This window comes from Eleginops maclovinus, chromosome 17, assembly GCF_036324505.1.
Source record: "Eleginops maclovinus isolate JMC-PN-2008 ecotype Puerto Natales chromosome 17, JC_Emac_rtc_rv5, whole genome shotgun sequence".
Lineage (NCBI taxonomy): Eukaryota > Metazoa > Chordata > Actinopteri > Perciformes > Eleginopidae > Eleginops > Eleginops maclovinus.
Window position 1 is genome coordinate 5,861,685 of NC_086365.1, and position 24,784 is coordinate 5,886,468.

At 39.6% G+C, this 24,784-nt stretch overlaps 2 protein-coding genes across 4 annotated transcripts in view; one reads left to right on the top strand and one right to left on the bottom strand.

Moving 5' to 3' along the window:
• Positions 1–148: 148 nt before the first annotated feature.
• LOC134879037 (endoplasmic reticulum-Golgi intermediate compartment protein 2-like) lies at positions 149–5,114 on the top strand. 2 transcript variants are annotated; one of them, XM_063905286.1, is made up of 14 exons: positions 149–324; positions 775–908; positions 992–1,100; positions 1,225–1,271; positions 1,360–1,427; positions 1,545–1,585; positions 1,871–1,972; positions 2,244–2,339; positions 2,473–2,528; positions 2,802–2,900; positions 3,242–3,339; positions 3,449–3,611; positions 4,067–4,146; positions 4,228–5,114. In XM_063905286.1, the coding sequence occupies exons 2-14, from the start codon at positions 803–805 to the stop codon at positions 4,306–4,308; spliced, it is 1,146 nt and encodes a 381-aa protein (XP_063761356.1). In that variant the 5' UTR covers positions 149–324; positions 775–802; the 3' UTR covers positions 4,309–5,114. The 2 variants fall into 2 exon arrangements, with proteins under 2 accessions (XP_063761356.1, XP_063761357.1); XM_063905287.1 differs by lacking the exon at positions 1,871–1,972.
• The window catches only part of si:dkey-97m3.1 (fatty acyl-CoA reductase 1), a 45,237-nt gene continuing 25,291 nt past the window's right edge, over positions 4,839–24,784 (bottom strand). The window contains exons 3-13 of one of the 2 annotated variants that reach the window (XM_063905284.1): positions 22,693–22,868; positions 17,770–17,949; positions 16,095–16,272; positions 13,728–13,772; positions 13,534–13,652; positions 12,480–12,509; positions 12,184–12,251; positions 8,568–8,739; positions 8,354–8,483; positions 7,439–7,566; positions 4,839–7,159 (exon numbers count right to left, since the gene is read on the bottom strand). In XM_063905284.1, coding sequence (XP_063761354.1) covers positions 6,997–7,159; positions 7,439–7,566; positions 8,354–8,483; positions 8,568–8,739; positions 12,184–12,251; positions 12,480–12,509; positions 13,534–13,652; positions 13,728–13,772; positions 16,095–16,272; positions 17,770–17,949; positions 22,693–22,868 — 1,389 coding nt within the window. In that variant the 3' untranslated portion in view covers positions 4,839–6,996. The remainder of the gene's footprint in view (positions 7,160–7,438; positions 7,567–8,353; positions 8,484–8,567; positions 8,740–12,183; positions 12,252–12,479; positions 12,510–13,533; positions 13,653–13,727; positions 13,773–16,094; positions 16,273–17,769; positions 17,950–22,692; positions 22,869–24,784) is intronic. The other variant, XM_063905285.1, reaches the window with a different exon arrangement.

The window sequence follows — 24,784 nt, forward strand, 5'->3', positions numbered from 1 at the left end:
GTATTTCATTTTAATATTTTAAATTAACAAACTACTTTCCATAGTTCTACAAAAAGGCATCAGTTTCAGGTTTCAGTATCACAGCGACCCCTGGTGTTAGAATGGCGACATTGCTAGCTGCGCGTTCACGGTGTACGGGGCGTGCACGCTTCGCACTCGCCGACGTTATGTTTACCCAAACAAGGAAGACGCAGGTCCGCCCACCTGTCCGCATGAGCGCAGACCATGGCTTTAATGATATAGTCAGAGATCATTCATACAGCCCAATATAACTTAATGATCATGGCTTCCAGGGATCCTGTACCGTAGTAGATGATAAAAGAGGTAACATTTATTATACATTAACGTTATTGTGAAGGCTGTGCCGTTTATGGTGACGGTAATAGATTGGTTTCTCCTCTTCATAAATCATCTCGACTGTTTGTACTGTTTTGCAGCATAATGTATCTGAATATTGAATGTAAAGAAACCTAATCTTTGTATTCATTTGTATCTCTATTTTAGCTTGAGTATTGCAGTGCTTACATGAAGATGTAAAGTGTATTAGTACGTGCTGTAGGGGCATTTAAAACATTGTTTAGTAATACATCAGGATGGCTACTTATGAACAGTGTATTTTAATGTCTTCATCTGTAACACATATTGGTGTTACCGCACAATTCAAATCTAGAAAGAACACACATGGTTAAACGTACCCTAATTTAAACCATTATAAAGCTAGAGTTAACAGACAGGGTTCCTGAATGTAACACTGATGTTATATTTATGATGCAGGAGGTGGAGAGCATCCCTGAACCTGAAGATGAGGCGTCTGTCTCGGAGGAAAGCCCTGACCCTGGTGAGGGAGCTGGACGCCTTCCCCAAAGTGTCAGAAAGCTACGTGGAGACCTCGGCCACTGGAGGAACAGGTCCACACTCTTCTGAAAACAAAAAGACAACAACACCATAAAGTTATTATTTACTGTAACCACCCTCTCCGTTTCATCCACAGTGTCGCTGATTGCTTTTGGTGCCATGGCTCTTCTGGCTTTCTTAGAGTTCTTTGTTTATAGAGACACTTGGATGAAGTATGAATATGAAGTTGACAAGGATTTTTCCAGGTAAGATTATTTCCAGAGCTTTTAAATGCCAATGATAACATTCAACAAACATGCTAAACAGATCATGACTGGGCTTTACTGCCAGAAAAATTATATTCCCAATCTTCTTTTTCATCATTCGCAGTAAATTGAGAATAAACATTGACATCACAGTTGCCATGAAATGCCAGCGTGAGTATCCCATCTTCTTTATACTTCATGTATCTGAAATGGTGGAAATATCTCACGTCATGCATGCATTTGATGTCTGTGATTGCAGATGTTGGAGCAGATATTCTGGACCTGGCTGAGACCATGATCACATCCAACGGCCTCCAGTACGAGCCTGTGAGTGAAGCATGTCTCCAAGCATGAGGTCAAGTTCAATTCTTTGTTGGTTCTTTGTGCAGAACATAGAAGCATTTTAAAGATTTGGCTTTTCCAAAGTGTATCTTTTGTGTTCAGGTTATTTTTGATCTGACTCCACAACAGAGAGTGTGGCAAAGGTAAGCTGTCATGACATCAGACAGGGAAATACTGGGAGAACAGGCAAGTGTTGTAAATGTCTTGTAGTGTCTAAAAACAATACATTTATTAAATTCTCCCTTCTAATTGATCTTATAAACATGTATTAGGGTGATAAAACTTGCATGCATACTGAAAAAGAAATAGGAAGCTATCTAGAAAATATGGAGTAGTTATCTACAGTTCAGATCTAGTTTGTCTAGAAGTGTAGCCTTCAGGTTTCTGTCTGACAGTGTGCACGTTGCCAATCTTGTTTTGGTCCTCAGGACGTTGCTTCTCATACAGAACAGGTTGAGAGAGGAACATGCTCTTCAGGAAGTCCTTTACAAAAGTCTCCTCAAAGGTGGTCCCACTGCCCTGCCCCCGCGGTCAGTCACATGAACACAAGCTCTATCTCATACTATGCAAATATTGCCTGTTAGGTGTGTTGTTGATAAGCAATAAAAGGTATATTCTAAAAGTATTCAACAATTCTTAGACCTAAGGATGCATAATTATAATTAAACAACAGTCCGTTGCATTTGGTCACCTTTGCTCCCAACTCCCATGATCCCACGCTTCATCACAGCGTCATCAAACTCCATCTGGTGCGTTTATGTGTCGAATGATGTTCTAAATATTTGTGTGGTGTTGTTACAGGGAGTATGCCTCTATAGAGCCACTGAATGCTTGCAGGATACACGGGCATGTCTATGTCAACAAGGTGGCAGGAAACCTACACATAACGGTCGGAAAGTAAGAAACTAGAGGGCGTTTATACATTTCTCGCCGTGTTTCAGCTTTAGACTTGTTTTAACTATAAAAAACAGACTTAAATATCAGAGCTTTTGTTTACAGATCGCCTTTAATACTTACTTGTGTTATTCAGGCCCATTCACCATCCGCAGGGTCATGCCCACATTGCAGCTTTTGTGAGCCATGATAGTGAGTAACTGTTTCTAATGTTTCCTCTGGATTTTTCTGAAAAGTACAATTGTTTTAGTAATTTACTCTTGGTGCAAACTATATTAGAAAGTACATATGACATATTTTGGTTGCATACATCTTCCACAGGGCTTTTCACTGTAATCAGTATATGGTGTTTATTTAGATTTGTTTTTAGGAAAGATTTGTACATTACTTCCAGGGTCACATGGAGCTTTTTCAGTGATTCTCACCTTGATTGAATCTAAGCTTCCTCTCATCTTTGCTTTAAAGCATACAACTTCTCCCATCGGATAGACCATTTATCTTTCGGGGAGGAGATACCGGGCATCATCAATCCTCTGGACGGCACAGAGAAAATCACCTATAACAGTAAGTTACTGTTATGTGCCAAGAGGTAGGAGAGGATAAAACATTTAATGGCGTTTTCTGCTAAATTAATGACACGTTCAGTGATATTTATCTCCTCATGAGTTTACTCAGATGGTCCCTGGCTCACCTTGGTGGATCACTGCTTTGTAGAAATGATTGGAAAGAGGTTTCCTTTATTGTAAGCACTTTGATACAGATAATCAAGTTGGATTGTGAGTCTCTTCCACTTTAATTTACACATTTTTACCTCTTGAAACTGATAGAAAAATGTTCAATATTCAGGTTTTTTTATGCATTATTACTGGTGTATATATATATGTATGTACACGTGTTCCCTGCAGATAACCAGATGTTCCAGTATTTCATCACAGTGGTTCCAACCAAACTGAACACTTACAAGATATCTGCAGACACACACCAGTTCTCTGTGACTGAGCGGGTGGGTGAAAAGTAATTAAAGCCCATTACAAAGAAGCATGATGAACAGAGGATGAAAAAAGTACCGGAAACTTAGGATACTACTAACCATCGTGCCATCTGTTTCCAAGGAGCGGGTGATAAACCATGCAGCGGGCAGTCATGGCGTCTCCGGCATCTTCATCAAGTACGACACCAACTCTCTGATGGTGACCGTCAGCGAGCAGCACATGCCCCTGTGGCAGTTCCTGGTGCGACTGTGCGGCATTATCGGGGGTATATTCTCCACCACAGGCAAGTCTCGTTTCACCTGCAATCACATTTATTCATTATCTGGTTGTCTGTTTTCTTAATCTGATCTAAATAGTGTTTTTCTCCTGTTTTTATGACCTAAGAGGGGGTGGAAAAAAGGTTTTGCCAAGATCATTTTAATGAATTACCTTTTTCTTTTATATAAATCTTTGAAAACAGTGATTTTCTTTTTAGTCAGGATCATTTAGTTTGTTGTTGTCATACCCATTTCAGCCACAACATACATGTGATAAATAGGACTATATGCATTCATATTTTCATTCAGGTGGGTTTATATTTATCCATGATTTTTTTACACAGTTGCATACATTATGAGTTAGCAAGTTATGTTTTATTACAGTCACGTCAAAATCATCCTGATTAAAACTAAAAATATTGTGTTGATTTAAATTGTGTCTGAATCAATCTATTTATCGCTGTGTGGCTCTCTTCTAAAGGCATGCTTCATGGGCTCGTTGGCTTCTTTTTTGACGTTATCTGCTGTCGCCTCAAACGTGGAGTCTATAGGACAAGAGAGGTGAGTCTTTAATACAAAACACATGTTACCAGATTAACAGGCTATCTCCATTCCTGTTAAATGGACTTGTACTTATTCTAGGATGTGCAGCTACACCATGAGATGAACAATCTTAACAATCACCAGGCTCCTTTGTTGGCTGAAGATGTCCCCCAGGAGTAGCTGTTTCTCTGTGAGCAGGCTTTTGGCCATGGTCAAATAACGTCATCAATGTTATATAATTGGGTTTTCTAAAATATATTCAATTACCGGTGCTGTTGACTGACAAATGGTAAAGACAATGACAAAATGGTTTACATAAGATAACTGCACTTTAGGAACATGTGTTTCCAGTGACTACATGAGTCATACTACAATTACCTTCCTTTCACTGTGATCGGTTTGTTCGTTTAGATATGTTGTGGACTTTCTGTTCCATGTGTTTGGCTGCCATTCAGTCCATTAAAGTATTTGCAAATGTTCAGAAAAGAATGAGGTTTGGTTCCAAAGCGTTATTGCGTGGAAAGCATGTACGCTTTGTGTTAAAGTCATTTAGGAATAAAGGTGATCAAACATTTTTCAAAGGACATCAATATGAAGATAAGGCTTTAGTTATGTATTTGTGTTATACGTTTCATACAGTAAAATAGCTCTGAATTTACAAACTCAGCACTAAACACTACAGCTACCATGAAAACACCACAGACATGGGCTTTGCATAAACATTTATTAAGTTGTGTCCCTTTTTCTCCCATATAGGCTCGTAACTGTTATGCATTTGTATTCGGTCAAGAGTCAAGCCACATACAACACTACACAGTTCTCTCATTTGTTTAGTAAAAATCTGACCTGCCTGTCACATTTAACACTTTTGGTAGACTCCCTTGGAAGCTCTGTGGTGGAATCCTGTGAAAACTCTCACCAAGCAAAGATCAACAGTCAAATACAATTTTTGGTAGTCTAAAAGAATAAAATGAACTTCAACTATTTACAGGTCTTGCAAACGTGTGTCATTGATTCAATACCATGAGGGATTTTAAATCCTTTGTTTATAACCTAGCACTTTTGTGATTTAGGTCCCGACCAACAAATAGGTCCCAATTTGTCTTGCTTAAAATAGTATTCAATCTCCACATCAGGGTAGGTATGGCATACCTCAAGGCTCCATATTTAGTCCACTACTTTTCATAATTTTCCTCTGTTCGGCAGATTATTTAGCATGAATACTAACTCTTATGCAGATGACACTTAACTCTATATAGCAAGAACTCATAATAATGCTTCCATTCTCTGTCCTGTTCACTAGCTGTCAGGCAGAACATATCTCGCTTTTCTTTTTTGTGTTTAAAGAGGCAGAACGTATGATCCTTCTCTGATATATTTAACAAACCTAATGACCTCTTCAGTAACAAGAGGCCTGCCTCAAGAACTAAAATAAATCCTCAGTCAAGTTTCTTTACCTTAACATTGCATATACATTTGGTTTCCTAAGGTACAGCTCCAGGTTGTGCCTCATGTGAAATCATCACAGATCAGAAATGACTACACTTCTCTAATAAACAAATACCCTGCAATGTTTATTTTAAAAACCCAGATTTTTTATTTAAAAATCCAGTGTTTTTCAACAACTCTGTAATTAGTTTAAAGAGAAATTAATGGTTACCGCTGTGACTCAAAAGTAGAGCTAATTTACAGGAGGCACAACGTGGGGTTAGGTCTCCATCTCGCTCTACTCCGCTATGTTGCCTGCTTCAAGCTTGGTCCCTTAACCATTTATACCCACAATCTTGGACATGTAAATAACTGATATTGGACTGGACCCACTCATTGGACTTCTACATTTTGGTTATTCTATATCATCACTTTCATAATTTTATTTGGCATTTCCAACTACTACAACTTAATTTAAATGTTTCCACCTGTACGGACATTGTACAGTATTTGAAACAAATAAACTCCACTCTGATGTACTCTTATTTATATATATTACACTGCCAAGGTCTACCACATATATCAGACTAGCCTTTGACTCAAGTATAAAGATGTAAAAGTAGTAAACTTAGTTTCAGTACAAACTGCTGTACAAACAGGCAAAAAGTAGATGAGCATTCAAACAAACATGGTTTATGTTGAAAGACATATGAACACTATATGATGATAGTAAATAATGGAGTCAGATTTATATTTTTGGGTTTATTTAATGATACTGTTGTCTTGTACCTTAGTTGGAATTTAAATGTAATACTAGTCTCAATTTAGATGCTTGAGATAACCAGTTAGTTTTTAAGGTGTAATCTTAAAAAGGCAGTTGATACACGTAATGTAAGACATAGAGATCCAAATCAGCTGCGTAGTAAAAGGAGGAATTGGATTTCCCCACAGTTAAACTGCAGAGAACCAAACGAATCTTATAGAAATCATCCTCCAGTGAAGCTCTGCCATATTTCAAGTATGAACAAATAAAAACAAGGCAATGTAGATAGATTCAAGTGGATGGAAATGACGATGTGGAGAAGAAAATGGACGGCACACAAACGGCTTATTGTTGCATATATAATTGGCGTTCACGTTGGGAAGGAAACTGTAGGAACAAGATGAATACTTTTTAGGATGGATTCTGGTGAGTGAACGGTGCAGGTACTGATGATAGATTTCCAAACGAGACAAATTATTCATGGGAAGTAGACCTCTTATCTCTCTCTAGAGTGCTTCATACAACTGCAGCCTCCCACCTGTCGAGAGCCCCAGTTAATCCACACACAAAGGAGGATTTAGAGTGTCCTTGAAGGATGGTCAGAGTCTCAGATGTTGCATCCTGCTGACAGCTAAAGGCCAGGGCTGCCGTCTCCGCCTTGAAGAAGTGAAGAAGACTCAGTTGGTTATGGTGCTGGATGCGCGAAAGTAAGACAGGAACTTGAAACAGAGGCTGACCACAAAGTACCAGATGTTTCTGGCCATCTGGGAGCGGGCGATAAAAACTCTCCAGATGAAAACCACTAACACAGTGTTGAAGGTGTAGCGGATGTTCCTCAGTCTGGGAAAGAAGAAAGAGAGAATGATGAAACAGTGTATGAATATGTAAATGAGATTAAAGGCAACACATCTTTTGAATGCAACACGTTTGTTCTCAGAGTGCATTTTCCTGAAAATTAAGTCGTGATGGATTTTTATACACTTTTCTCTTATCGTTAGGGTTATGCTGATGAAGACTCTCTAGATCTTATATTTATTTGGTTTCCAAAGTTAGTGGCACACTTGTAACAACAGGCTTCTTGTCCTGTTTTATTTCTGTTGCTTTGTCTTATTCACTTACTTCCTCAGATGCTGCCTGGCAGCAGGAATGTCAGACATGTCTTCATTCAGGACGTACTTCTTGGTGCCAATGCAGTAATTCTCGATGTACTCGGGCCAGTTCAGCTGGCGCACATCAAAGTTAAATGTCTGCAAGATAAAAAAGAAGTTTAAGAGGTCCCGAGACAAAGGCAAGACCAAAGCTACGGTCATTTGTAATTGAACATGTTGATGTAATCCCACTATCCCTCACTAGGTGGAGCAATAGACTCAATAACACCATTCAAATGAGAGCAGATGGAATATTTCCTAAATGGCTTTTTCTCTTAACCATACTAGGGTTAAATAAATGATGCACCAACCTCTTTATTGGGGGAAAGAAGATCATTTACTTAAAAATAGCAATACCACACTATGAATGATGTCATACTTTAGTAAACATTATCAGTAAAAGCCTCATAAGTAAAACTGCTCTTTTTTGACCGTGGCCAGGAATCCTGTTTAATTAAATCTATGTTACTCAATTGTTATGACTGAGGCATTAATATATAAAATATACACAATGTTATATAGTGTCATTGTGGAGCCAGTTTAAACTGCTTTATGTACAGGTAGTTCTATCTAAAGCCAGTATTCACGCTCTGTGTGAAGACCTTTAATCTGCAAAATAACAGGAAATGTAGTTCAGTATTTAGAACAATATTACCGTCTGAAATGTGGTAAAATACAAGTTAAGTTAGTCATTTCCTATCACTGTATCTCTTTGACTAAATTGTACCCTACATTTAATGGGTAAGAGGAGGTTTATAAGGACTTTCAGATGGTGTCAGAGGAAGCAAATACACATTTTCAGACTGGAATAAGGAATCTGGTTCCTAAATAAGCTCAGGAGATAAATGTTTAGTTCAAACTGGCAGTGTGTTGTGGTTACGCGTACCCTCCTGTCCTCTGGGGTGAGCTGGCTCATCAGCATGCTCATGTTCTCCGAGTTCCACTCCCAGTCCTGACTGCTGAAATACTCCAGCAGGCCGATGGCTTTGTGCAGACGGTTGAAGATGCGCATCATCCTAAATGGAAAGAAGGGTTAAAGGTCACTACACACTTGAACTTTCCTTTAAGTTTCACGTTCAACAGATATCTGCAAGCCTTACTGTGGTTTCTGTCCAGAAAGGCGCAGCACAAAGTCGTAGATGAGGGCGGGGAACTTGTGGCTGACTAGGATCCAGTACTGGTTCATCAGGTAGTTGGAGGTGATGTTGGCGTTGGGCCTGCGGAAAGCCTGCTCCAGAGGGTTCCTCTTGAAGGAGGACATCACATGGTGCTCTGCAAAGGGACATTTTAAAACATTTTTTAAATGCAGTATTTCTCTCAGATGGAAACTTCTGTACGATACAAAAAAGACTTTGAACCTATCTCTTAAAAATCCAAATAATTCAATACTGGTTGCAAATAATACATTCTGACAGTGTTGCATATATGATTCCTGGCTCATATTTGTTTGGGTTAGGAAAAGAAAGTTGCTTTAATATTGTGCAGTGGATAAAATATGTCTACAGGTAATTATTGATTACATTTTGTTGAGCTTTTGTTTTTAGCTTAAATGTAATGATAATATTTGAGAGGCAACAACTAGGGAGGGCAGTGAGCTGGAAAAGTGGGGATCTCATGATGAAGAGGAAAAGAGTCGTTTACCAAGAGGAATAGTCCAGGTTGTAAACATCCACTGACCAGGAGCAAAGACAAGGGAAAACGAACAAGTTGGTATACAGGGGTCAAGACTTCCAGTAACCACAGCTTTAAATCATAACATGATTCCAGTTCTGGTTCTGGGGGGAATTTCAGCTGCTTTACAATGACTTTCCCCCACCGGGCATTACACCCACCCCCCATCCACCTCCTCCCAGAATCCAGCATTAGCCATCCACAGACACAGAAAGCAGCCATGTGACTTCAGACATTACATCACACACAGCACGCAAACTAGGCCTTGCACCGCTCGTTTCCATGGCAACATATATGTAGTGGTTGCAGGGGCAGAGATGACCGGATGCGAGGTGACAGCCAGCTGTGGCCTGGCCCCTCGCCGCCCGTAGTATTGCCGCTAACCTTCAGCCAGTCTCCAAGGTCTGGGAGAGTAACCATACCAAAAAGGGCTAAAATACCCACAATGCTCTGCAACAGGGAGCTGCAGCCTCCTTTATTTGTCACAGAACTCATCATATAAGATTAGCTTCATTTCTGATTCTCTTCTTGGCCGGTGAGATTACAGTACAGGTTTTTCTCTTTCATAACGCAATGATGAGACCTAATCCCGCTACGAGCCATCTGGGAGCAATTTCCTCGGTGGAGCGAGCATGTTTGCTAATCTGAGAGGAAATGGGAAAGAGAGAGTCCGTTGTCATCGCGCCAGCCAGAGTACTCTAATCCTACGGTATCTGCTATGCAAGTTTTTTACTCTTCTGTACAGCGGAAATACAGTTTTATGTGCTTGAATACATGTTTTCTGTTGTGTTTTTCATGAATTGGTTTAGTTTTTAAAAAAAAAATGAGATACATTTATTGAAAAGAATCATTTGTTGAATGAGAGTCAGTATGGCTTTCGGGCAAACCGATCTACAGCTTTAGCATTAATGAAAATAACAGAAGAAATTACAACAGCAATAGAAAATCATAAATACACAATAGGCGTATTTATTGATTTACTACTACTACTATAGATCATACCATCTTAATTTCTAAATTACATTCATATGGTGTGCGAGGAATAGTTCTAAACTGGTTAAGTAGCTCTTTAGATAACAGACAACAATACTTAGATTTTGCTGGTGATACATCTGAGAGTATGAACATTGAATGTGGAGTTCCACAGGGCTCGGTCTTGGGGCCTAAACCTTTTCTTTTGTATATCAATGACATATGTGAGATATCAAAGATACTGCAGTTTGTGTTGTTTGCAGATGACACCAATTTCTTTAGTTCAGGAGATGATTTACAGGTTTTAGCAGAAAGCATTGTAAATGAAATGGCCAAACTTAAAATATGGTTTGATGAAAATAAGTTATCTTTAAATTTGAACAAAACAATGTTTATGGTTTTTGCTAATAAAAAAAAGGGTGAAAAAGTTTCACTGTCAATAGATGGAGTTTGTATTGAAAGAGTGTCTGAATTTAGGTTCTTGGGTGTGACAATGGATGACAAATTGACATGGAAATCACATACTGTAGCACATGTAAAAGAAAGGTGTCAAAGAATATTTCTGTATTGAATAAAGCAAAGTATGTGTTAGATTACAAGGCAATGACAATTCTGTACTGCTCACTGGTTTTACCATATTTGAGCTATTGTGTGGAAGTGTGGGGCAACACGTACATGAGTAATATAAATCCATTGTTTATGTTACAGAAAAGAGCAGTAAGAATTATTCATAAAGTGGACTTCAGAGAACACACAAATAGTCTGTTTATCAAGTCAGGACTTTTGAAACTTAAGGATTTAGTTGAGTTCCAGACACTACTAGTTATATTCAGGGCAAAAAGCAAAGTATTACCAGAACATTTACAAACATTGTTTGTTTTTAGTTCAGAGGATGAGGACCGAAGAAGGACATTTCATTTTAAGCATCAGTATGCACGGACTACTTTAAAGCAGATGTGTATTTCAGTGGTTGGAGTCAAACTGTGGAATTGTCTACAGGATGATTTAAAGGGTTGTATAAATATTTTTCAGTTCAAGAAGATGTATAAAGAAAGAGTAACTAAACTTTATGAAGTGGCAGGTAAACTGTTTCCTTAGTTGATTGTGAATTAGTGTGTATGTCGCTTGTTTCTTTTCTCACGTTACTGTAAGTATTTGTTGTACGTAACTATAATTGACAGACCATCTATTTTGATTGTTTACTTATGTTTTGAGTAAGGGGCAGGCAACATAAGATGTATTCTTCTCCCTGCTCCTTTTCGCTCATGGATGTGTATAGAGTTGTGTTTTTGGATGTGAATTGATTTTCTTTTCTTTTTTTTCTTATGTTGTGCACCATCATGAGCGGAACAAATAAAAATGAAATGAGTTTCATAATGATTTCCAGTCAGATAAAATGATTTTCGTATGCATTACAAATGAAAGAAACCATGTGTCTACAGTCATAGACATTTATCTTAATTAAGTAGAATGTAAGTTTTATGCAAGCTAGTATTAATTTGCCTAATTTCAAAGTAAAGTAGAGCTCAAATTAGCAATTGCTGCGTCCAAATACATGCATAACAAGTTCATGTATTCACACTAACACACCGTCACTTTGACTCTAGGCCAAATTTTGGCGACAACTGTCCCTGCCAAAAGGTGGTGAAAGACTGTTTATATGAATTAACACAGGTTCCTCCCAATAGGAAGTTCTAAAACATTTTTCATGGCCAAATCCTTGCTTTTCAAAACATGCCTTTTAAAGTTTTCGTAAATAGCAAGAATAAGCAAATATATTGAGAACTTGCTTCTATAAGAGAGGAAGCCCTTCTTAAATATCCCACTGACACCTGAACAAGAGTAACCCATCTCCTGTGTGTTTCCAGCAGGTGGCAGACCCTCTCCACAGGAGCCCACAACTTAACCACATCTCAGGGCAGTTAAGTCACAAAGTATTGATTTGAGGTGATGTTGAACGGGACAACAATATTATGGGATGCCAGCAGGCTCAGACAAAACAGCTCTATAAATACCAGCCTGCAGCGACAGGTCTGCACTTCCTTCAAGAGGGACAACCTATATGGTACCTACCGATCTGTCCCCAGTGGAACGGGTTGATGCCGCCAGTGGTGCAGTTGTACACCAGAGCTGATTTAGGTCTGCAAAGGGAGAGAGAGGAAGGTCATGATGAAGCCAATAAAACATAGATTAGTCTGTATTCCTATGTAGTAAGCTTTGATATTATATTGCTTTATACAGTAGGTGCCTTAAATGACAGGTAATTCTTAAACAACACATGCAGACTGAATAAACATGTAGGCCTGAGACACTGACGGATAGCTAAATTCATCTTTTCACATACTTTCCAATTTGGAGTAAATACTTAACTTTCATTTTTCTGTTTTTCTGTTTTCCTTCTGAAAATAAGTACAGGTTGTCAGGAACATACACACTGGTATAATCACATCACAGTTAGCAACGTTGACGCATTATGATATGTTTGTTTTCCATAATGAAATACATTTGTTTGAATGTGATTTAGGGTTCCAGATGTTTTCACCATCATTGCAGCTATTATTTCATATTATATGGGAGTGGTCTGCTAACCCCCCCTCCCCCATATTCCCCTTAAACATTAAAACTGATCGGAGTAAAATACAAATCGTTGCTTCCTTCCCTGCAACTTTCTAATTGTCTTTCTCATCTCTGTCTAGTTGGCTTAATAATATTCAGGTTCTTTTAAAGCTGCTTACTTCCACAAAATGGTCTTATATACAACCCCTCCTAATCATTTATTAATACCGGCCCAAAATCTTTTTTTTGTTCCAAATGTGTCTCTTGTAGCCTGGAGGCAACCCAATTCCTCATCATATGTTGGTGCTGCAGCCCCTCTCTAAACATGCTGAAGTAAAGATAGCCGGTATGATATCTTACACAGTTTGGACTCTTGGACCCTCACCACAAAGAACACCTCTTTAAAACTTTCTCTTACTTCATTTTTATTGTTTCCAACGTTAAACAATAAAGATGTGACCTAAAGCGCAATGGCTTTTCAACCTAACCATTGTAGAAAACCGTGACAGCAGGTTCTACCAGTTCATTTCATATTTTTATCTGTGGAATTTTACTGGGGTCATGATGCAAATAATAATCAAGAAGTATATCACATTCTAATGAATAAGCTTTAGGTTTGCACATCCCTTTTTTCATATACAAACATTTAACACAACATATACCCACTGCAAAAACACTAATATCAGGTTACCTAACCTATATAAATAGTTTTGCTTGCTTTAACCGACTTCTCTGCAGCACCACCATATTTCATTTTGAATAATAATTTCAATATTATGCCTTCTGCTATTTTGGATATTGCACTGGTCCATATTGCGATTTTGATCAAATTTGCATTTCAGATTATAGCGCTGGGTCTGCACTTACCTGTGCACAGCGGTGTACCAGCCTGCAGCCAGTGTGAGGTTGATGACCATGTCCACGGGGATCAGGTCAGCCACCGCGTCGTTGTTAGCTCTCATGGTGCGCAGGATCCCCTTTCCAGCCTGATTACAGAAGAGCACTTAGTCACAGGGCTCCAAAACATGTCTGTGAGATTTAAGGGTAACATTTTTACTTACAGCTATAAAGACTCCACTCGGCCCGTTGAAGTTGTCGATCCATCCCTTAGGTGTAAAGCAGGAAACGTGTTAATGAGAGGAAACAGAGCTTTGTCAGTCAGATTCATTAAGTTACAGATCCAAACCGCTAAGGGAGGCGATAATTCAATATGATCATTTATAGTCTTTCAAATTAATTTTATCGCCGAGATTGATAATAATTCAGGATTCTCTGAAAACCTGCCTGAAACGCCTCCATTGGACTCCTTTGTTTACTTCTGTAACATAGTGACAACACTATGTAACACTCTTGTTTCTGTTGGCAAAACACATTGTATGTGTGAGGCTAAGCGGCGGGACATCTATAAGGGGTTGACATCACAACAGACCTGGCCAGCTAACCAATCAGAGCAGACCTCTGGATTCAGACAGAAGGTGAAAAGAGGTGCTGCAGCACAGGCAGTATGAGAAAAATAAAGAGCTTTTGGAACTTTAAATCATGGAGACATGACAGGAACAGGAAAGCAAAAAATACAAATATGAACCTGAAAATGAGAATAATAGGGCCTCTTTAACTCAACTCCAACTGGCACCTTACAGTACCAAGCGTCTCCAACCTTGAAGCTCCATCAGCCCACAATGCAATCAGGACATCGGGACACTCAGCTCAGGATATAAATAATGACTGAGGATAACGAGTTACGGTCAAAATGGGACCAAACGTTTTTATTTTTATATTCAATTTTGATTTGCCGGGAAACATGCCATATAATGATTTAAATCGTAATCAAGATACAACATGTATTAGGATTAAAGGTTTGGCTCTAACAACAACAAACATTTGGGTAAGTTCATGTGGGTTGTATCATCTGTTGAGGGTAATGTCACTTCCTGTGGTGCGAGAACAGGGGACGCCGTGATTGTCGACTTCAATTAGAGCGCAAAAATGGATGAAACCACTGGTTACAGACTGCAGCAACGTGGGGGCTGGAGAGGCATTGTGCGGTGGAGGCCGAGGCTTCCTGAATCTAATAATAAGCTCTGCTAAAGATAAGGAGCAGAGATGAGCTGACCAGAGGTGTTTTCATCTGCACTACAATCTGCCTCATGTACAGATACAAACTGTGACTTGATATTTTGTAACATACATAAGTAAGTTATATATGTTGGCTGAATGGAGGATTTTTGAAGATATGGAGTCAAAAACTGACAGAACTGGATGGATATTGTGGTTGTTAACCCAGCACACATGAACACAAACACATAAATAGACTATCCCATCCCCCGCGCCTCACAGCGCCTACTGGCACGAGCTGCCAAGGCGATTGCATGGCCGAGCGTGAGTGAGGTTTTTTTGAAGAGGCGATGCCAGGCTGGGCTTACAACTGGAGGCTAAGCCAGGAACTGCTGTGCCAATGCGCACACACACACACGCACGCACACAGCCAACATTTCACTAATGCCAACAAGGGCTTTCACGTCCTATTTTTGGTATTTTCCTTTTTGCAGCATCATCTTGAAATCTCCTACCATTGATTATTTCACGGATGAACAATTCATATTTTTTAAGGAAATGACAGCATAGTTACCTTTATGCTCTCCCTCCTCACAGCTGTTAAACCTCTGCACTGCAGCACCAGCAAACACATTAAAGTATTGTTGATTTATTCTGTTGTGTTTTGTTTCATATACATCAGTCATTTTGTTTCGAAAGAGGCTTTCATTTGATTAAAAAAATCTGTATATTCTTGTTGTTCATACCCAAAGTATTTAATTATAGTTTGTGAATCAACCTTTCATTTAGAGATATAAAAATATAACTTGGGTGTTCAACACCTGAAAACCACAAAAATGTCCCAACTTTATGTTAAGGTTATAGTGGAAGGCCTTTTTATTTACCTTTTGCAGTAATATAGAAGTGATAAATACCTCTATGAAAACCTAAATGCAAATGTCAGAGATATTACGATGCCTGCAGCAGCGGCAGCTCGACAGAAAGCAGCTTAAAATGATGCCGCGACGTCTAACTTTCTAAGTCCTCTGGCCTTTGCATGAACTTTTCTGTACTCCTAAACTTCCCACCCTCAATGTGACATTCAGTGTCAGCGGTTCTCCCATTTCATCCCCCCTCACCCCCCCAGCAGCTGTTTGAGCTGACTGAAGCCAGTGTGGTTGGATCCCGCAGGTCCTCAGCCAAGATATTAATCAATTTGCTTTAATACTTGGCCATTTCAGATAAAACCCAAAGGAGAGCAGCATGGATCTGGGCAGGATAACGTCGATCAATATCTTTTTTCCATTCGTCTAACTGTCACAGGAGGAGCACAGGATCAAGAAACCAGAGTCACTCAAACTTTGGCCACAGACAGTATAAGAACAAATACTCACAGGGACAGGCTCCTGCCAGCTGGCCCCCACTATGGAGGGTCTGATGATGGCAATGTTGAGCTTGTCCTGCTCCTGTTGCACCACGCACTCCGCCAGGGCTTTGGTGTAGGTGTACGTGTTGGGCCGGTCGCCGATGAGCCGCGGCGTGATGTCCCGCACGATGCTGTCATCCATCCACCTGAGGACACACACAGAAGGCTAGGTCAGAGAAACGTTCCTCTACACTAGTCTCTGCCAGCTCATAGAGTCCTACTCTGAACCCGGAAATGTTGAGTAGCTAACATGTGTGTACGTGTCCCCAGCACATAGAATCTGCCGGATGCTAGCAATTAGTGAAATTAGCATAAATGGTGTTTATTAGCATTAAATAGCATGATCGCATATGTGGACAATAGTTAAAAAATGGCGAGGACATTATGGACATTTTCGGAGTGGTTTTTGTACGGGGAGTACAAATATGGCCACTTTCTGGTTAAAACTGTCAATTTTGAACCTGAAAATGCAACTTGTGCTAATTGTGCAAATTAGCATCCGGCAGTTTGTGATTTCTGTGGGCCCCTATTATACATTTATAACATCAAACGTTGGGGTACTCAACATTTCCTGGTTCACCGTGCTGGCAACTAGACTACAGTGTGCTATACTGTGTTTGCATTTATTCTATGTTGATATTTGACCGATATCTGCATCACATTACACTGCATTTAGCTGTTATCTAAAGCTTACAGAAGTGCATTCAACCATAAAGGAACAAACTCAAAGCAACAACAACAATCCTGCAGGTACATTAGCTTTCCATAAGCTAAACCATTGTAAGTGCTACTTCATCGGCTTCAATTAGGATACACCCTTCTAAGTGTTATGCACAGAGTAAGGTTAGGGTTGCAGTCCACACAGGTGGGTTTTCAGTCTTTGTCTTTAGCTGTGTCATTCTGCCTTCCTGGTAGTCAATGTGGAGCTTGTTCCACAGTTTTTGCATTATTATCATTATCATTATTATTATTATTATAATAATAATATTAACAGCATAAGGGGTGTGAAGGAAAAGCCAAATGAGCATGGTATTATGAATCAATTAATCAAGTCACTGATAGCTCTCTTGATATTCACCTTTAAATCTGATGTGTGGAAGCCTTGAGAGCAAGGCCTTTTTTTTCTAATGATCCCTTTTCTAACTCAGTAGACAGAATCCCTTTTTGCTTAATTATTCCAAATTAATTTCAGGTCTTGGCTCACCTGACAATATAAAATGATTTCCATTTAAATTCAAAAGGCTTATACTGGATATCAAACTTGATACTGATGGTAACTCGTGAGTGGCATTGAGTAATGGAAATGTTAGTCTAGAATGATAGTTCTGCTTTTGTTTGGTCAGGTTTAGCTAATTCTTTCATTCAGACATGTCCAGACCTAATAAGGAAATCAGGAATATACTGATGAAAATGTACATTATATAATGCAAAAATGGTTTGTTGAAGAAACATGTATCAGTTCTAGGGGGACGTTTGTGGAAAAAAGCTTTCAGGCAGGGCAAGAACACAACTTGATATCTTTTAGGTATATTAATGGTCTTCAGAAACAGTGTGTTCAGCATATCCCATAGGATATGAATGAAACTGAAATAGAATTGATTCCACATCCTCGGGCCGCAGAAACCAGCCCTTCCTCTACTCACTCGAGAGAGTCGATGAGTTTCTTGGGCTCGACGGGTGGCGGGTAGATGACCTCGTCGATGTGCTTGCGGTTGCAGTTTGCATAGGCGGTGGAGATGTGAACGAAGGCCTCGAGGTGGTGCATCTGCTTGGCCAGGCCGAGGAGCTGCTGTGTGGCGATCACGTTCAGCTGCAGGGCGTGTCTGCGGGAGAGGACAGAGATACACATCATCAAATAGTGTGCGTCTGTGTGGGAGGGGAGGGTGTGCAAATTAGTGTGAATGTGGGAGTGAAGAGGTTTGTGTGTGCTTGTGTGTGTCAGTGAAAATGAGATAAAAGGACTGTGTGTGTGTGTGTGTGTGTGTGTATGTGTATGTGTATGTGTATGTGTGTGTGTGTGTGTGTGTGTGTGTGTGTATTTGCCTGACTTCTAATATCTCTGGTTGAGCGTTTGCATGCGAGCACATTTGTGTTTGCTGACTACTGAGGCTTTCCATTCGAATGAGAATTTGCAGACTTTTAGGAATTTACTGAACATGATCATAAGCCGAGAGGGAGGAAGACAAGTAAAAAACAAGATGAGGGAGACATCTGTTCTCCTTATAAATATGTTGGTCTCATCATTATTTTGACTGAACACTGTTTTCAGCACATTTGGCTCTCATTTAGCCGTGAGCACTCAAACAAACACTTGATGTGAAACATACTGTGATGTGAAGTGTAAATCTAATTTCTACATCAGAAGAGAACTCCGCTCCTCTTCCTCAGGTTTCTGCTTTTAAAGTACAATGTGTGCAATGTGTTTAGATTTTGAGCTATGGATAAACAGTAGCTGACCAATAAATTCTGCCACATTAATGGGGGCGATCCGTGCCGTCGAACCTAGCGTTACTAATTTCTCGATAAAGTGCATCAATAAATGACCAGACCACATTACACATAGTGATGAATTCAGAGGGAACAGAAATAAAGACATAGCAAAGATGTGGGAGGTAGCTAGCTTAATTATGTGAGTGAGTAACCTGAATAATAATAATAATATTATTTTAATAAATATGTTTTTCTCTTAATCAATAATCGCTTTGTTCCAGAAATTCCACAAAAGATGATTAATCCATACTAAGATTTGTGGTTGGTTTGTATAAAGTAGAAAGAGAGACTACTGTCTTTGGTGTAGTGTTACAGCAGATAAGTCACATGAGTAGCACATCACCCCCATCCTCATCCACCTTCACTGGCTTTCGGTCAAGTCCCGGATCCAGTGCAAAACATTCCTCCAGACATACAACTCTCTCCATGCCCTCGCCCCCCAGTAATTGACAGACCTCCTCCACCCTTTCTGCAGGCCTCGGACACGGGCCTGCTCTCCATTCCCTGCTCTTTATTTATTAGTTACTTTATTACTTGCCCTACTTTGTTCGTTTGTTTTCAAGTCTGTCCAGTCCTTACCTCATGTAAAGCGGCCTTGGGTCTCTTGAAAGGCGCTATATAAACTAAATCTATTATTATTAATATTAAAAACAGAGAACATTTACATATCAAAAGCATATTAAAAAAACACAAATAAAATCTATGAAAATAGAGACTACACCATCACTAAAGACTAAGACCAGGGTACAAGTTAATGCCGTGATCATGTTATTAGTATTTACTGTATGAATATATTAACTATACAGTAATCTACTATCTGTTGATCTATTCATAATTGTTTACGCAGCAGTTACATTTAAGAAAAAGCTCTCCACTGATAGTTTAGTGGATAATAAGAAGCACATTCACCCAACTATTGTCCCGACAACAATTCGGATTACAGGATTATTTCCTTAAAATGTGATTGTGTTTCTGATTTTATCCAGACTCTTGCATGTTTACCATCCCGATGGCAACACACTGAAACAGATCCAGTAACAGACGCACATCAGAGCTCAGACTCCACTTTTTTCCCCGAGGCGACAGTAAGAAAACCGAGGGTCAGTTCGAACAGACGCTGGGAGATAAAGTGCCCCTCTGGCTGTCTGGGCAGTGCTAGCAACAGGAAGAGTGAGGATGGAGAGAGGGTGGTGGGCGGCGAGTCAACCCGCATGAATCAGATGTAGTCTGGTGGTGCGGGCTCGTCAGCGACAGTACAGATAAATAAAAAAGGAAAGTGTTGACATTTATAGTGAGGGTGGTGTTGCTTATTAGAGAAGCTGTGTGTGTGTGTGTGTGTGTGTGTGTGTGTGTGTGTGTGTGTGTGTGTGTGTGTGTGTGTGTGTGTGTGTGTGTGTGTGGGAGGGTCATCCTCCCACCTCCTTCTGGGACTTGATGCAGGATGTCACACACAGGAAATGATGAATGCACCGCTGTGATCCTTCCTGTGTGTGACTCATCACTTCAAGAGAATAAATATGACTTGATCCATGTTGGCTCTCATTTTTGTAGTTTTTCCCATCATTCTGTCAGATTAATTACTGAGATATGGAAGATTACTGCAACAGGTTGGGAAATAAAAGTGAGGAAATATTTAACAAAAAATGATGTACTGATACAATACAACGCTTGGATTTATTCAGAAATGTCCCATCTTTGAAATGTTCTTGAAATAGACAGGAGGGTTTTTCCTCTTCAGGCCAATAAAACAGTGGATTAGTCATGTTTCCTGTAAGACTCACCAAGATAAATCTAATGTATAAATACCACATTGAAGGTGACTTAATACCTATTTGAATGATTATATTCTCCAAAGCATGAAAGCCTGTCGGGAAATCATTAGGGTCGATATGGCCTACAATTATATATTATAGTATTTGTATCACTACTTCTCCTTTTACTCTTCTGGCTAAATTAGAGGTTTATTTAACTATAGGCGCTTTAGTTTGCATAAAAGTGTTTCTCGGTGTGACAAACATGGCTTCAGCCCGCATGATTTAAGACTGAGACACTTTTTGAATAAGGTCTGACCTTTCTTTAAAAGTAGGTTGTGTTTCTGACACTTGGTGAGTACAATGGTATTATAAACTGAAATAAATGATGGCAACAGCTACCAAAATAACATCTACGTTCTGACAGACAGCAATCATCCTTTAAACATGGATAAAGGGCAGCTGAGAGTCTGCGACCTTTATCAGAGGCGTCTGATGAATGCCCCGACCCGGCACATGAGTGATGACTCTGAGAGATGACAAAGATGGAAGGGATGAGAGGGAAAGCTATATAAAGAGGAGTCAAAAAAATATAAAAGGGTGAAGGCCACTCAGAGAGAAGATTGAAGCTGAAGCGGAAGACAGAAAGTGGAAGCAATAACAGATCAATATAAAGCTGTCAGGAGTGCAGTGCAGCTCCACCCTCCCCGAGCACTGACTCCATCCTAATGTGCGTCCTGCCTCAGAGCATAAAGAGCTTGTGTTTGTGGGTTTCCTATTTTTGTTGTTGTCAGTTGTCACAATCATAAAACCTAATTAACTTAAATGTAGCTTTGATGACATCAGGTTGTGAGCGCTCAGGGCAGAACCGAGAATACCTTTATTTTTAATGTCCTGTGCTACCTTGGGAGTTAAGTGTGCTTTCATTTATCTAAGATACGTTATGTAAAGCATCTCTGAGCTTCTTGAAAAGTGCTCCAATGATACAAATATAATATGATTATTACCATCATATTTACACAGGCAGTAAGTCCAACATCCACCTTCCACTTTTTGAATAAACAATTGAGCATTTATAAGAGAAAAGAAAATGCAAAGTCTTCTTCAATTAACTTTGTCTTTCCTTGAAATGTATAAAGGAACATTACCAGCTACTTATTATCGGCTTATCTGGAAATAGCTGGATAGAAATGATTTTATAATTTTGAGGTAGTTTTCAGCACATCGCCTACAATGAACTACCTACCTGCTATGAAATTTGCACAAAAAACATCAAATTCTACCAAAGTAATAATGACAATGCGTGCACTTTGAGTTCAAAACCATAGATGGAAAGTACTTGGTGAAATGCAGAAGCAACCATTATGAACAAGACCATATCTACAAGTGAGTTTTGGATCAGCCTAACTGGGTTCATTAGAATGAATGACTTGTTAGTTTCAATCTGCTCAGAGTAGAGGTTTTGGTCGGAGATGGAATGAAACCCTGAGGGCAGCAGGATGGAGCAGCGCTAGTTATGTGACACAAATGTACGGGACCAAACAGCTGTATCATCAACATCACATCATCATCATCATCATCATCATCATCATCATCATCATCATCACATCGTCCACACAACGAAAAGGAAATAACTAGGCCAACATTACTTATGCAGTATTTCACTGTCCCAACCAGGATCCAATAACGGCACAGGAGCCTTAGGCAGTAGCAGCGTGACCACACACTGCCACACTGCTGCATGGACCAGGGGGAGTCATCACCCCGTATAGATTGGATTGAACAAGTTGAAACTCTTTGCCACAAACTACAGGCTTATATCTAAAAAATAATCTGCCATCACACTTGTTGGGATCACAGAACTGTCTCTACATCCTACAAGTCTCACGAATATCTTCTAAATTCAAAATATTCTGGGTTTAGGTGTTTCTCGCTGGATGAAGAACAAACCCTTTACTGTGTGGCACATGTCTCGCTGAACTTTAGGTGACTTTATGGATTTACGGTTGATTTCTCCACAGACTCATCCCTGCTTCCTCTTTGATTTACCTCCAGTAACAGTGCAGCCTGTTCAGTGAGCTGCAGGTTCTCAGGGGGAGTCATGTCTCTTGACAGGAACAGGAAGTGCCCGTTACCCAACAATATGTTGCAAATGTTCGTTGGTAAGTTATAGGGTTCAGATAAATCAGAGGTGTCAAACACATGGGCCCGGGTTGACTTTGCAAAGTGATGGCACACAGAGTATGTTTTGTGTGTTTGTATGAAGTGATGGTGAATGTGATGTGGTTTGTTTTGATGCTTTAAATCTGGAAATGTGGTCCTCACTTGAGCGGCTCGTCAAAGCGGATGGTGGCAGCGCAGTGGAAGACGACATTGATGCAGGCGGAGAGCGTCTCCACGTCCTCTGGGCTGATGGCGAGGCCGGGCTGCGTCAGCTCGCTGCTGATGGGGATGATCTTCTGGTGGAAGTCGGGGTTATCTTCACGCACTCGGTCAAAAAGCTGCCCGATAGGAAACACAGAGAGAGAAGTGTAAAATCTTATGTAGGAAGCATTCACATAATGCAGGCAAAAAAACTGAGCGACAAACTCAAATGGCACTTATTATCATTCCCATATTACAAAAGAGCCTGAGGGCACATCACCTCTGATAGCTGCCTGAAGCGTCGACAGCTAAAATAAAATAGCGTGACAAGCGTTGTAAATTATGTCATGTCAGCAACAAATGTGTTGCTTTGCATAAAATCCCTCAGGCAAAAATCAACTGAAGATTCACCACCAGATTTGTTTGTGTCCTGTTTTGATTTATGAAAATCATAAACATATGTCAACAGACACAGGCATCAGTCAGCAGTGACCCACAGTGTCCCAGACATCTGCACCTCCACACGTTTTATAACTAGCTGTAGTGATGAAATTATTCGTCAAACTACAGAAAAGTGAGAGTCGGAATTAGAGAATTGTCATTTAAAAACAACAAACTAAACTTTTCTTACAGAAGTAACTGCTTTCATTAATACATTTTGTACGATTGTTAAGCATATTTGGTCATTATTTAATATTTAATTGGCTATTTATTACTATTCATATCCTACAATGCACTGTAACTTCTATTCATGTATTTTATATATCAGGTTGTTTCATTTTATTCTCTTTGCTGTTTTTAAATGCCATTTTATAATATATAGTGTTTATGCTGCACTATTTCTTAATGCTCTTAATGTCTTTCATTTTTGTAAAGCACTTTGAATTGCCTTGTGTTGAAAGGTGCTTTATAAATAAACTTGCCTTGCCTTATATGGAGCCATAGTAGGATATGATACGATTACTACAATAAATAATAAATACAATAAACAAACAGGAATGTTAGTTCGAGTATACGGCAAATTAAATGTACTCATTTCAGTTAATCGATGCAAAACCTAGTAGTGCCTGCTTAAAGAGGCCAAATCATCCAAAAAAAGTTAGAGCCATCACTATGTAAACAGAAAGGCAAAATCTAACATTGTATTATATCTCCAGCCCTATCATTTCTACTTAAAATACACCAAACAAACAAAAAGGGCTCCCTTGAAGAAAGAAGAGTGAAGCGGATTATCTCGGCTGTGTCTGTGTTCAAACAGACACAGCCGAGATAATAAGTCCATACATGACCTCCTTCCTCCTCATTAAAGAGTTTAAAGCTTTTTATTCTATAAAAAGGAAATACAACTGTGTAAATATTTGCACTTCTATATGAGTCTGTAGGTGTGACAGAGGGGTTGGGTTGTATATTTTCTCCAGAACAAGTGCTGCTGCTGTGGACAAATTAGTCTTTATTTGTCTGTGCCGTGAGTGGAAGGCGTGCTCCCTGGCCAAGGAACAGACTTGCCCTCCCTGTATGCATAACACTATCAGGGCTTTGCGTACCGTGCCACAATGTAAGGACTGAACATTCACCCCTCTGTTCAGTGAAATCGGAGGGGGGAGGCACGAGAAAATTAAACTCTTGGGCTGCAAGGAATGATTACTTTTCCAGTTAAGTCTGCTCGTTTTATCTGACGGAAAGTCCAGAACAGAAAGATACTCAATTCAGAATAATCTCTTCATCTGAAATTGTCACACCAAAGAGTTTCAGCATAAGCAAATGTTTCCTCCCTCAGGTCTGATGACAAAAAGTGTGTGAGCAAATTATGCACTGCATTGTCTGCACTGTGTGTAACCCTGTATATGAAGCCTCGCTTACGTGTATTTTTAACTGACACTAAAGCACTGCACCCCCATCCCTACAGGACTTGTATCACTGTGTTATACTGGGAGACACTGAGCAAATGCAGCAGAGAAAGTCAGCTAGAAGTCATATTGGGTCATGCATTTCTTTGTGCAGTTCCTTTCCAGCGTAAGAAATGACAGGAAGAAATGGTATGAGAAGAATAATA

Excerpts from the sequence above, each read along its gene's own strand:
- LOC134879037 (XM_063905286.1), top strand. The coding sequence starts at position 803 with ATGAGGCGTCTGTCTCGGAGGAAAGCCCTGACCCTGGTGAGGGAGCTG. Across the intron at positions 2,901-3,241 it reads AGAGAAAATCACCTATAACA|ATAACCAGATGTTCCAGTAT; the intron begins GTAAGTTACTGT and ends TGTTCCCTGCAG. Across the intron at positions 3,612-4,066 it reads GGGTATATTCTCCACCACAG|GCATGCTTCATGGGCTCGTT; the intron begins GCAAGTCTCGTT and ends TCTCTTCTAAAG.